This window comes from Ovis aries, chromosome 1, assembly GCF_016772045.2.
Source record: "Ovis aries strain OAR_USU_Benz2616 breed Rambouillet chromosome 1, ARS-UI_Ramb_v3.0, whole genome shotgun sequence".
Classification (NCBI taxonomy): domain Eukaryota; kingdom Metazoa; phylum Chordata; class Mammalia; order Artiodactyla; family Bovidae; genus Ovis; species Ovis aries.
Genome location: NC_056054.1, coordinates 63,809,740 through 63,823,650, shown reverse-complemented (window position 1 = coordinate 63,823,650; position 13,911 = coordinate 63,809,740). Strand labels below are relative to the sequence as shown.

The 13,911-nt window shown below is 35.3% G+C and overlaps 1 protein-coding gene and 1 long non-coding RNA gene across 5 annotated transcripts in view; one reads left to right on the top strand and one right to left on the bottom strand.

Moving 5' to 3' along the window:
• LOC105609232 (uncharacterized) overlaps window positions 1-13,911 on the top strand; it is a 132,060-nt gene that overhangs the window by 33,086 nt on the left and 85,063 nt on the right. For 3 of the 4 annotated variants that reach the window (XR_006060011.2, XR_003589892.3, XR_003589894.3), the window contains exons 3-5: window positions 1,635-1,671; window positions 5,069-5,109; window positions 5,342-5,468. This is a non-coding gene — a long non-coding RNA (uncharacterized LOC105609232). Of the gene's footprint in view, window positions 1-1,634; window positions 1,672-5,068; window positions 5,110-5,341; window positions 10,471-13,911 lie in introns of all 4 variants that reach the window. The other variant, XR_009599673.1, reaches the window with a different exon arrangement.
• Window positions 7,083-13,911, bottom strand: part of LOC101116267 (calcium-activated chloride channel regulator 1) — a 30,218-nt gene continuing 23,389 nt past the window's right edge. The window contains exons 11-14 of the mRNA XM_012175248.4: window positions 13,526-13,796; window positions 12,788-12,958; window positions 11,847-12,086; window positions 7,083-7,683 (exon numbers count right to left, since the gene is read on the bottom strand). Coding sequence (XP_012030638.3) covers window positions 7,343-7,683; window positions 11,847-12,086; window positions 12,788-12,958; window positions 13,526-13,796 — 1,023 coding nt within the window. The 3' untranslated portion in view covers window positions 7,083-7,342. The remainder of the gene's footprint in view (window positions 7,684-11,846; window positions 12,087-12,787; window positions 12,959-13,525; window positions 13,797-13,911) is intronic.

Genomic DNA, 13,911 nt, shown 5'->3' with positions numbered 1-13,911 from the left:
CATTTCCTTCTCCAGTGTATGAAAGTGAAAAGTGAAAGTGAAGTCGCTCAGTCGTGTCTGACTCTTCGAGACCCCATGTACTGCAGCCTACCAGGCTCCTCCGTCCATGGGATTCTCCAGGCAAGAGTACTGGAGTGGGTTGCCATTTCCTGCTTCAGCTTAAAGATGACTACCACAAAATTTCACTTAACATTTATTGTAAGACAGGTCTGTTGGAGACTAATTCCTTCTGTTTTTGTTTGATAAAGTATTCACTTTTATTTTTTTGTTTGGAATGAAAGAGCCTTTAAATTCTATAATGCGTTACAATTTTCAAAAGTTTTATATATATGTTTTATTTAATGTCTTAATAATCCCTTTTCAGCCCTCTACTCCTATATTGCCTCACCCCCTTCCCGCTCCCACTAATAACCACTGATTTGTTCTCTATGTCTGTGAGTTTGCTTCTTTTTTGTTTTATTCACCAGTTTGTTGTATTTTTGAGATTCCACATATGAATATCATACAGTATTTGTTTTTGTTTGTCTGACTTATTTCATGTTAACATAATGCCCTCCAAGCCCATCCATGCTGCTGCAAATGGCAAAATTTCATTGTCTTTTATGGCTTTGTTTTATTCCATGGAGTGTATGTATGTATGCACCACCTCTTTCTTCATTCACCCGTTGATGAACACTTAGGTTGCTTTCATACTCTGGCAAATGTGAATAACACTGATGTGAACATCAGGATGCATATATCTTTTAAAATAAGTGTTTTTGTTTTTTTTTTTAATATATACCCAGGAGTAGAATTGCTGTGTCATACGATGGCTCTGTTTTTAGTTTTTTGGGAAACCTCCATGTTTTTTTCCACAGTGTCTGCTCCAATTTATTTTCCCACCAACAGTGTGTGAGTGTTCTCCTTTCTCCACATCCTTGCCAGCATTTATTTGTGGGTTTGTTTTTTTTTTTGATCATAGCCATGCTGATGAGTTTGGGGTGATGTCTTATTGTGGTTTTGATTTGCATTTTTGTGATTGATTAGCAATGTTGAGCATCTTTCCATGAATTTATTGGCCATCTGCATTTTTTCCTTGGAAAAATGTCTATTCAGTTCTTCTGCCTATTTTTTAATTGAATTGTTTTTTTGTGTGTGTGTGTGTGTTGACTTGTGAGCTCTTTAAATCTGTTGACTATTAACCCCTTATCAGTCATATCATTTGCAAATATCTTCTTCCATTCAGTACATTTTTGTTGTTGTCTTTTTTGTTGTTTTGTCCATGGTTTCCTTTGCTGTGCAAAAGCTTTTGAATTTAATTAGGTCCCATTTGTCTATTTTTGCTTTTGCTTTCTTTTGCTTTAGGAGATGGATCCAAAAAAAAATTGCTTCAATTAATGTCTAAGAGTGTTCTGCCTATGCTTTCATCTAAGAGTTTTATACTATCCAATTTTACATTTAGGTCTTTAATCCATTTTGAGTTTATTTTTGGACAGCTACTTGTACAAGAAGAAAATTAGAACATCTCTAACATACATATACAAAACAATATCCTTTGTTTTTGAAAGATAATTTTGCTGGACAGGGAATTCTGGGTTGGTGGTTTCTCTTTCAACACTTTTAAATGTATCACTCTACTCTCTTATTGCTTGCAGGGCTTCTGAAGAGAATTCTTATCCTATTACTTTATAGGTAAGATGTTGTTTATTTCCAGCTTGTTTCAAGATTTTTTTGTCTTTATTTTCTTTAGTTTGAATATGATATGCCTGTTGTTCAGTCGCTCAGTCATGTCTGACTCTTTGTGACCCCATGGACTGCAGCATGCCAGGCTTCCCTGTCCTTCACCATCTCCTGGAGCTCAAACTCATGTCCATTCAGTTGGTGATGCCATCCAACTATCTCATTCTCTCTTGCTGCCGCCTTCTCCTGCCTTCAATCTTTCCCAGCATCAGGGTCTTTTCTGATGAGTCTAATGAGGCATAATGATATGCCTAGGTGTAGATTTTTTGGAATTTGTCACTCTTGGTGTTCACTGAGTTTCCTTAATCTGTGGTTGATATTTGTCATTAATTTTGGATTGTCAAAATTAATTAAAATTGTCAGCCATTATTCATCATTTCTTTTCTTCTTTTCTCTTTCTCTTGCTCCTCCCGTTGAACGTATGTTGCACTTTTTATATTTGTCACATAGTTGTTGGATATTCTATTCCATTTTTCCTCTTTGCTTTTCAATTTGGGTACTTTCTATTGACACATCTTCAAACTTACTGATTCTTTTATTGGCCATGTCCAGTCTATTGATCAGTCCATCAAAGGCATTCTTTATTTCTGTTATGGGGTTTTTGATTTTAGCATTTAATTTTGATTCTTTTTTAGGGTTTACATGTCTCTGCTTACATCTTCTTGTGTGTTGTATACTTTTTGTATTAGAGCCCTAGGAGATTAATCATAGTTGCTTTAAATTCTTGATCTGATGATTCTAAAGTTTCCACTATATTTAAATCTGGGTCTAATGTTTTGTTTGTTTATTTTTGTTGATTTTAGACTGTGCTTTTTGCCTTTATCATGCCTTGTAATTTTTGGTTGAAAATCACAGATTATGTGTTGGGTGGAAGGAACTGAGGTAAATAGGCCTTTCATCTAAAGGTTTTGTGCTATCTGACTAGTGGGGTGTGCTTACTAAGGGTGTAGCTTTAGGTGTCAGAGACAAAAATTTCCTGTAGTGCCTAGTTTTCTCTTCTAGAATGTTTTGGACTTCCTGCAGCTCTTTACCTAGTTTTTAATTAGTGACTTTCCATAGCTGTTACGTTTGTGAGTAGATGGCACCCCACTCCAGCACTCTTGCCTGGGAAGTCCCATGGATGGAGGAGCCTGGTGGGCTGCAGTCCATGGGGTCGCTGGGAGTCAGACACGACTGAGTGACTTCACTTTCACTTTTCGCTTTCATGCATTGGAGAAGGAGATGGCAACCCACTCTAGTGTTCTTGCCTGGAGAATCCCGGGGACGGGGGAGCCTGGTGGGCTGCTGTCTATGGGGTCGCACAGAGTCAGACACGACTGAAGCGACTTAGTAGCAGCAGCAGCAGTAACTCTTTCTTTATTGGTTTTGAGATTTCCAATTCTTTTATCTCTAACCTTCTGTTATTATACTGCAGCCTTATTAATGTGATGGTAAGGTGTAGGGAAGGGAAAACACTTTATAGTCTTATATTAGGTTTCACTCTTGTAGTGTGCTTATTCTCTGAGCTGTGACCTTCACACATGTTTTATAGATTTTCTTCCTTTGATAAGACAGAAACAACGAAATGGCTCTGGAATTTGGTACTTCTCTTCCTCTATGTGGAAGGCTAGTTGGGGTTGAATTTGGGTATTTTCTTCTCCCTGCATGGTGGTATATGGGAGATTGGTGTTAAATATCTCTCTTCCTGAAAGTTGCTTGCTGCTGCTGCTGCTGCTAAGTCGCTTCAGTCATGTTCGACTCTGTGCGACCCCATAGACAGCAGCCCACTAGGCTCCTCCATCCCTGTAATTCTCCAAGCAAGAACACTGGAGTGGGTTGCCATTTCCTTCTCCAATGCATGAAAGTAAAAAAGTGAAAGTGAAGTCGCTCAGTCATGTCTGACTCTTAGCGACTCCATGGACTGCAGCCTACCAGGCTCCTCTATCCACGGGATTTTCCAGGCAAGAGTACTGGAGTGGGGTGCTATTGCCTTCTCCTTGAAAGCTGCTTACGATCCTGTAAAACCTAAGCTGGATAGTTAGGTAACGTTGTTTCCCTTGAGGACAGCTTTTTATTAAGGAAAACAGAAATGCTCTGGGCAGTTTCAAAATGATTCTGTTTCCTTCTCTTCTTACGAAAAATCTGAAGGAATTTTTCTCCAATTCTCAGTTTGAGAACATGGTGGGGCTCCTGGAGCAAAAATTCAGCAAAGTGTAGAGTTTCCTCAAAGGCCCCTTAGAGTTTTTAACTCTTAAACTTAGCCACACTGCGCCTCTGTCAGATCATCATTTATGATTTGTTTTTTTACTGGTACTGGCTTCAGTGAAAAAAAGAAAGTGAAGTCACTCAGTTGTGTCCAACTCTTTGTGATCCCATGGACTGTAGTCTGCCAGGCTCCTCCATCCATGGGATTTCCCAGGCAGGAATACTGGAGTGTGTTGCCATTTCCTTCTCCAGGGGATCTTCCTGACCCAGGGATCGAACCTAGATCTCCCACATTGCAGGCAGACAGACTCTTTACTGTCTGAGCCATCAGGGTCAAGGTTCAACTCCTGGGTTTCTGTTTTAACTGTGATTCTCTGTATTTGTCTGTCTTTCCAGGTTTAAAAATTTATTTATTTTTAATTGAAAGATAATTGCTTTACAATATTGTGTTGGTTTCTGCCGTGTATCAACACGAATCAGTCATAGGTACATTTGTATCCCTTCTCTTTTGAATCTCCCTCCCACCTCCCACCCCATCCCACTCCTCTGGATTCTCACAGAGCACCAGATTTGAGCTCCCTGTGTTATACAGCAAATTTCCACTGGCTATCTAATTTCACACATGGTAATGTATATGTTTCAATGCTACTGTCTCAGTTTATTCCACCTTCTTCTTCCTCCACTGCCTCCACAAGTCTGTTCTCTATGTCTGCATCTGTATTGCTACCCTGCAGATAGTTTCATCAGTACCGTCTTTCTGGATTCCATATACAGGGAATATTTGTCTTTCTGACTTCACTCTGTATCATAGGCTCTAGGTTCATTCACCTTATTAGAACGGAGTCAAATGAAGTCCTTTTTATAGCTGAATAATATTCCATTGTGTATACGTGTCTTCTCAATTAATGGAATAGCACATAGTGATTAATTCTTTGATGGACCTAAGAGCAATTGTTGATTTTAGTTATTCATCTTTTTTCTTGGGAGGATGGTAGTAAACTGCTGCTCTTGATTTTTATAATTGATCTTGTGTCTGGTAACTTAACAGAATTTTATTAGTTTTAATTATTTGTTAATTCTATTGAATTTTCTGTGTCACCTGAAAGTAATTACAGTTTTGTATCTTTCTTCCCAATTTCATCTTCTGTTTTTTTTTTTTTTTCAGCTGCATCATAGGAATCTTGCTTTCCTCAGTGACTGTTAAAGGTCTGTAAATAATTTCTCAGTACAGTGGCCAAGTAGATAGAATAAATTATTATTTGACCATTTAGATCTTCACAATCAATGAAATTTTTTTATAATTTATAGACTCTCCAGTGATGTGTTTTCCCTGGAGTTTAGAGTCCTCCCTCTTTTGTGTCTAATTTCTTGTCTGTACTTGAGATTCAGTGTGCGCGTGCATGTGCTCAGTCGCTCATTTCTGTCTGACTCTTTGCAGCCCCATGCCCTGTATCTCTGTCCCTGGAATTTTCCAGGCAAGAATACTGGATCAGGTTGCCATTTCCTGCTGCAGGGGATCTTCCTGAATGAGGACCACACCTGCGTCTATTGTGTCTCCTGCGTTGGTAGGTGGATTTTTTACCACTGTGCCACCTGGGAAGCCTGGAGATTTAATGGCCCCTTTAAAAAATTTTTTTAATGATCAGGTTGGACATTACCATTCATAGAATCAGGTTAATAAAGTTTTCAAAAGTTTTAATTTTAATGAAGAATAGTGGCTGAATGTATATTATCATATGTGAAATGGATCGCTAGTCCAAGTTCGATGTATGAGACAGAGTGCTCAGGGCTGGTGCACTGGATGACCCTGAGGGATGGAATGGGTAAGGAGGTGGGAGGGGGTTTCAGGATGGGGAACAAATATACACCTATGGCTTATTCATGCCGATGTATGGCAAAAACTACAATATTGTAAAGTAATTAGCCTCAAATTAAATTAATTAAAAAAAAGAATGGTAGTTGAATTATGCTTTTATATGTGTGTTGAAATAATATAGTTTTCCTTTTAAATCTATCAATGTGATAAATTACATTGATTTTCTAATATTAAACCATCTTTGGATTCTTAGGATAAATTCAACTTAGTCATATATGTTATTTTTTTTACATATTAATGTGGATTTGGTTTGTCAGTGTAATTTTTTCCTGACTTTTCCAGTGTATCAAATAGGTTCCTCCTTTCAGATATTCAAAGTTTTTGAAATATTCTTGTCTATAAACAAAGGATTTTCCTTTAATAAAACTGTTATTCTCTTTGTCTCTTTCTCCCTCAGGAAAAATATCATACTAGTGCTATAATAAACTATAATAAATAGTTTAATTTACTATTTATTAATAAACTATAGCACTATAATAAACTATAATAAATAGTTTAATTTACTATTTACTAAAACTATAATAATAAACTAGTGCTATAATAAACTATAATAATAGTTTAATTTACATCTTATTAAGTAGTTTATAAATTCTATTGACAGGATACAGTTAATTTTCTGAAATGCTGTGGAGAAATTAACAAGATGGTACCAGTCAGGCTTTCATTAATTTGTTTCACAAATATTTATTAAATGTATATTATGTGTCAAATACTATTCTAGATTCTGAGGATACAGCAGTCAAAACAAATCCCTGCCTTGATAAAGCATCTTGGTGATATCCTTAGGATTTAATAATAGCCTCAGAATATGAATGGGTCTTTAGTGATGTTCCACAATACATACAAAAGTAAATTATTCTTGTCTAATGGTCGTTTCATGCCTAAGATCAAAGCTTTGATAGACCACTTTTAATCAATGATAGGAAACAAATTTTACCTCCTTACTGCTTTGGATCATAGCTCATTGAAAAATTATCTTATAGTCTTTTTTATTATAGTTTTTGTTAATATGAAGTATTCTTTCATAATAAAAATGAAACCTAAATAATTCTATCATAAAATTATTTCTATTGTGGATTCATATTTTTTGAATGGCTTAGAAAAACTTTGCTTTTGTTAATATACCAAGTGAATTTATAGCACACTTTGAAAGTGTTTCTTAAAAAGCCAATAAGTAAGGTGTTCCCTAGTGGCCTAGAAGTTAGGATTTGGCACTCTCGCTGGTGTTACCTGGGTTCAGTTCCTATTTGGGGACATGAGATCCTGCAAGATGTATGGCATGGCCAAAAAAAGAAAAAAAAGAGCAAGTAAAAATATGCATTTTATTTTATGGTTAGTTAATAAATGGGTTTTTCTAAGATAGGAAATGGTATATTCATTTCGCTTTAAAGTAAAACTAATTAGAACTAATAAACTCAAGTATTTAGGAAATTTACAACTTTCACACATTCACATATATTTCAAAGAGCTTTATAATAGACAATGTGTATGCAAATTAAATCCTAAATAAATGTTTGCCAACTATGTATAACGTTGAATCTCAGTTCCGATGCAATTCCCAGTTTAAAATATAGATAAGATCATAGCTAATCCAAAAATTGCCAAGCTGATTGCAGAAATCTTGGTACCGAGAGCAGGGACACTGTCTTCTGGCATAGGAATAAACTTGATTGCTTGTGCAATGTTAGAAACCTCTGAGGTGAGATTGGCTTCATTGATGGCTTGGACTGCAATATAGAAGTTGGTGCCATTTTCTATTCTAAAAGGTTCTGGCTTAAATTCAAAATTTTCTACTGAGCCGGCCTCCTTAGGTTTTACACTAGAAGTATTCACTAAAGTTGCATTGTCAAAATCTTCTTGGAGATCCAGGAAACTCTTACTTATTCTTATAATGTAGCTGTTGGCTGGAAAACACATAGATATTTCATGTACGTTAGAATCACTACATGCGTTATTGCTACCACATTGTTTTACATTTAAGGGTCCATCAGAAATGCACGCTGGGTTTTTTGTCTGGTTATTCCATCTTCTTTATTTTAAGAGCAAATATGTGAATAGTTTTTTTTATCTAGTTATCTAATCACAAAGAACTTAATTTAAAATTGGATCTCAATTTTTTAAGAAATAGAAATATGAAGAACTGAGTCTACTTTTGATTTAGAACAAGGAACACAATAATGTTTGAGTATAGTAAAGACTTTATGTCTGTGCTATTTTCCATTAAGCTGAGAGAGGGAGTTATAAGATGGATGAGCAAGAGAGCAGATAAGTAGAGTAGGAACCAGCGATATGGACAAAGAGCAAAGGGAGGCAAAGAGTCTGGAATGTGTACTAATTAAACATCTTTATGAGCCAGGCAGACTTTGACTAGTACCTTAGTTCTACTACTTTCTAGCTATAAGAAAGAAAAATTTATTTAATATTTCTTAGTTTTCTTAACTATAAAAAGAGAATCAATCATTGATTTCATCTAGCAAATATACATGGAGTGCTATTGATGAAAATTATATATGAGAATGCATGAAAAGTGTTTAGCACAATGTCTGGGACTTAATAAATGTTTGAAATATTAGTTATTATTACTGTTACTTTATCAAGAAAGGAAAGAAAGATAATACAAATACTTCATTTCAAAATGCTTTTAGAAATCCATCAGAGCCATAGATAAAGAAATATATTTTAACATTATGAAATGCCGTGAACAATAAAACATCGAATGTCTTCTTTTGAAGTGAAGACTTAATTTCATGAAATGTTGAAGATGTTTTAAGTATGTGGTGAATAACTTAAATTTAGGATTTTCTTTTTAATTCAGGACCTGTGCCTTAACATCTGAGTCTTTTAATAAATACATCTTATTGATCTGATCTATTCCGCTACTCTTCACATCCTCTCTGCATTTAATTTTGGTGGGTCTATCTAACTATCCATCCATCCCTTACTTTAATTCAAATATTTCATTGTGAAATTTTGTTTTCTTGACTTTGAGCATATTATTTGGTTCCTTTTCTCTCTGACATGAATCCCTGGAATGTGCCTCCCTCTCCCTATCTATGTAAATTGTACTTATTCTTCAAGGCCCAACGGGAGGTCCAGTTTCTCCTTGAAGTCTTGATCATGTGTTCCATCATTTGATGACTCTCTTCCATGAACTCTTACTGCATGGGAAGGAGCTTTCCAATTTTATGAAGGTTCAGTTTATCTTTTCAATATGAATTACTTCTGGGCCCCAAAAGACACGTGAGAAATGCTCAACATTACCAATCATCAGGAATGCAAATCAAAACTACCTTGCACCTGTCAGAATATGTATTATTAAAAAAAACAACAAAAAATAAGTGTTGGCCAAACTGTAGAGAAAAGGGAACCCTTTTGCACTGTTGGTGGGAATGTTGATTGCTGCACCACTATGGAAAACAGTACAGAAGTTACTAAAAACATTAACAGTAGAATGATCATATGATCCAGCAATTCTGCTTCTGGGTATTTTTCTCAAGAAAACAAAAACATTAATTCAAAAAGATATATGCACTTATATGTTCATTGTAGCATTATTTGCAATAGCCAAGATATGGAGCAACCTAAGTGTCCATTGATAGGTGAATGGATATATATATATAAGATACTGGAGTGGGTGGCCTATGCCTTCTCCAGGGGATCTTCCCAACCAAGGAATTGAACTGGGGTCTCCTGCATTGCAGATGAATTCTCTACCAGCTGAGCTACTACAGAAGCCCTATATATACATACACACAACAGAATATTAATTAGCCATAAAAAGAATGAGAGCTTGTATTACATGACAACATGGATGGACCTACAGGGTATTATGCTAAGTGAATTAAGTCAGATAGAAAAGACAAATACCATGTGATTTCATTTATATGTGGAATCTAAAAAACAAAACAAAACAAATGAACAATATAACAAAATAGAAATAGACTCATCAATACAGAGGACAAACAAGTACTTTGCCAAATAGGGGGGTAGTGGGGGTAGTGAGTGAAGTCTGTAAGGGAGATTAAGAGGTACAAACTTCCAGTTACAAAATAAATGAGTCATGGTGATGAAATGTACAGGATGGAGAATGTAGTCAGTAATACTATGGTAACTTTGTATGGTGACAGATGGTAACAAGAGTTAAAGTCGTGATCATTTTGTACTGTATAGATACATCAAATCACTGTGTTATGTATTCAGAACTAAAATAGTGTTGTAGATCAATTGTACTTTAATAAAAATATTACTTTTTGGCCAAAAATGTTTATTCAGTTGATGTCCAAAATGACAACATTAGAGGATCATAAAATATTAGAATTATATCTACTTGTTTTAGTAATTCTAGGTCTAGTCTGATTTGCATATATGACAGATATGAAAATTGGGTTCCAGTAAATTTAAGTTTTCCATTCAAAATTATATAGGCTATTCATTTATTTTTTGAGATACTGCTACTTCCTCCTTTTGTAATGCCTAAGGGTAAAATTTGATAGAACTACAATATCTTCCTGTTAGTTACAAGAGGGAGATCAGATCCCACCTATTGCAGGCATTTGAGGTTAAACACACTGAAGTTCTTTATTTTTTCAATGTGTGTATGAAATACTTTCTTCCTTCTTTTAGTTCCTGTAAGCAAATGGCAACCCACTCCAGTGTTCTTGCCTGGAGAATCCCAGGGACAGAGGAGCCTGGTAAGCTGCTGTTTTTGGGGTCGCACAGAGTCGGACACGACTGAAGTGACTTAGCAGTAGCAGCAGCAATAGCAGCAAGCAGCATAAGGGACATTTACTATGAATCCAGTCTTAATCTAAAGGCTTAATCTTAACTGAATTCAAGTTAGAACTAAACATATAGTCAGATAATTTCATTTATGGCTTTTTCAGTGAAAGTATGTATATATTTTTCACCATAGTTTTAAGGGTCATAATGTATTCAGAAGCTGTCATGCTAAGAGTCTCAGTACTGAAGTACAAAGAGCTCTTTGTAGGTATTTTATGTTTCCTTTGGCTTCAGAATGATTTTTTTTCATTGTGTAATAATAACTAAAAGAAATATAACTACATAGGAAATGAAAATTAGAAAGCATCATTTCTTTTGACAGCATATAGTGAGGGGTGTATTATAATCCAAGTGAAGGAGCATTGAAAGTCACTTTAAAGCACTGGTAAGCTCTGAGTTAATTGTGTCTATTGATATGCATATTACTTTCATTTTACCACCTTAAAGGAAAAATAACAAGATTGGCTTTACCCCATGAGAATCTTCTAGTCTAGCACAATTCTGGAATATGATAGTCATTCAATATTTAATTTAGTTAAACTTAAAGCAAAGCTAAAAGTGATTTAAGCTTTTTGGAATGAGGGCAGTTTATTATGAGGAACTTTGAATGAATGAGATATTTTGGCCTTGAAATTTAATTCAAACTCCATAGCCAAATCTCTGCTCGTGATCCTCTCTCTGGGACATCTTCACTTAAATTCGTTAACTTCTTTCATTCTTCAAGACTTAGGTCAGGGGTAGTCTTCCCTGAAAAGTTCTTTAATATACCTTTGTGATCTTAACCTTTAACTATTAATAGAAGTGGCTATCCAATGGTGTATCTCATTATATTCTATAAAATTATCTTTTATTTCCTGGAACTATCTTCTCTACTTAACTGTTGAGAGTAGGGTTTATTTCTTAAGAACCTAATAGTGTTTTGAAAATTCAATAAAAGTTCAATGAATGAATGAAATTGTGTAAGTACAGAAATACATAGAAAAAATTTTCTCTGTTAGGAAATCAGTCTTCTCAAAGAATTTCTAAGATAGTTCATGTTGTGAGAGGTAATTTGGTATAACAGAGTCTGATGAGAGTGAGTTAGACTTCTAATTTATTAAATACAGAAGTAATTTGGGCCAATCCATTATCTCTTGGGGCTTAAGTTTTCACATATGAAAACAGGTAACCAATAGTAGACAATCTATACATGTTATTTACAAATAGGACATTAGAGAATTTTGAGGAAATGAAAGCCTGTGGGATTTCTTTTAGTAAATAATATTTTAAAATATAATATCACACTTACCTTTTCCTTTATCTAGGACATTGCCAGGGGCTGTCCATGAGAGTTGAATATGATCTTCTTTAAATTTTGCTTCAAGGTCTATAATTTTATTGGGCGGGAGCACAGAAGGGTGATTACCAGGAGGAGGAGCTCCTGATACAGTAAATGACCCTCCAGAGGTTAGTCTGCTAAAGTCTTCTACTTTGGCTGTTGCCAGGTCATCTTTGACTTCAGGTCTGGGTGGGTTCAGTATAATTTTACCTACCAAAAAAGCAATTTTGTAACTTTTCATATTGCCATATCTATTCTTGTAATCTCATTTGCAGCTATAGAGAGGTTAATATTGAGTGATAGTAGCAGCTATTAAAAAAGTAATAACTTTTAGTGAAAAAAAGCTTGTTTTATTGGTGTTATTTTAAAATTGATAAGGAGACATTATGGAATATTAGTACTATTGTTTAACCCATTTTTATTCTTGACTCTAAATTCTTTGAGGACAAGGATGGCCCCTTATTTATCTCTGTAGCTCTAGTATATAGCAAAAGCTTGCCACAGTAAAATTTTTTTTCAGTGTAATTGAAATGAACTGAGGGAGATGTAAACTAGGTCCCTCATCATAAATATGGTTTTGAAACATAAAGTTGATTATATAACTCTATACTTAGGTTTTCCATGCTAAGTTGCTTCAGTCATGCCCAACTCTTTGCAACCTCATGGACTGTAGCCAGCCAGGCGTCTCTGTCCAGGGCGATTCTTCAGGCAAGAATACTGGAGTGGGTTGCCATTTCCTCCTCTGGGAGATCTTCCCAACTCAGGGATCGAGCTCATGTCTCTTACCTCTCCTGCATTGGCAGGTGGGTTCTTTACCGCTAGTGCCACCCCCATGGTACCTTTTAATTTGAATGCTTGTCACATATAATTTACCTAGATAAATGACATATTTCTATTTTAATGCCACTTACCATTTTCAATATAGCCTGGTACATACAGGGCTTTGTTGTGTGGTTGTCTTAAACTTAGCCTAGCCGTGTTGTTTCTTGCCTGGGCAAGTACTTTTAAACTGTATCTACCATTTCCACGGTAATCTGTAAAATATCTTGAATAGATGCCATCATTCTTGACAGTATCAGCACCTTGATATTGAAGTATAATATTAGATATACCACAAAGTAAAAATGACAGCATCAACTGTTTATGAGCCCTAGTGATGGAAGCTATTTTGGGGGATAGTATAGCACAATTTTTTAAGTACATGAATCCAAGAATCAGGCCACTTGGGTTCAAAGTCTGGTTTGGCCACTTGCCAATCTTTGACTTTGGAAAAGTCTAATTCATAGCAAAACTGTCAATTAATATTAGTTATTATTTTTTCATAAGAGAATCCTATTAAAATAAGGAAAATGTAACTAAACTGGAGAAAGCAAATGTAAAACACTGATACTAATGAAAATAGAGAAAAATTGTACTCTGTTATATGGGAAAAGTAAAATTATTCATAAAATTTAAAGAAGATAAATATGCTTATGTTCATGCCTAGATAAGATAACTAAGTGAAAGGTTAAAAAATTTTAAAAGCATTACAATTAAATTTAATTCACTTAAAGTATGTTTCTTTGAATATATAGGAAATCCTGACTTCTAAGACATGTGACTGTAGTAGAATTTTAAGTTCAGTAGAAGTAGATGCAGATTGTTATTACCTGCACCATTGTCCCAGAGCTCCAATGTTACTTGACGTCCATCTTCGGTTTCTATAAAGGCTATTACACTGATTCCCAGTACAGGCAAAAACCCTTGACTGACTTGTGCATAAACAATCACTGGGCTAGGGTAATGGGCTGTATGTTGGCTCATGTGAGCAGCTGCAGTTACTGGGGGTGTAGTAGGACTTCTTGCTCGAGTGGTCACTGTCACTGTTAGCATTTGAGAACTGGCATGATTATTTAGAAGGCTATAAGTCCAAGTACCTGTCTGAAAATTAAAAAAAAATCTATTTTAGAGCTTTTGTAATATCTTCCTACTCCTATATGAGATGTTGTCTTCATTTTTTTCCTTACAATTGGTTGATAAAGCATGGAGAAAATAA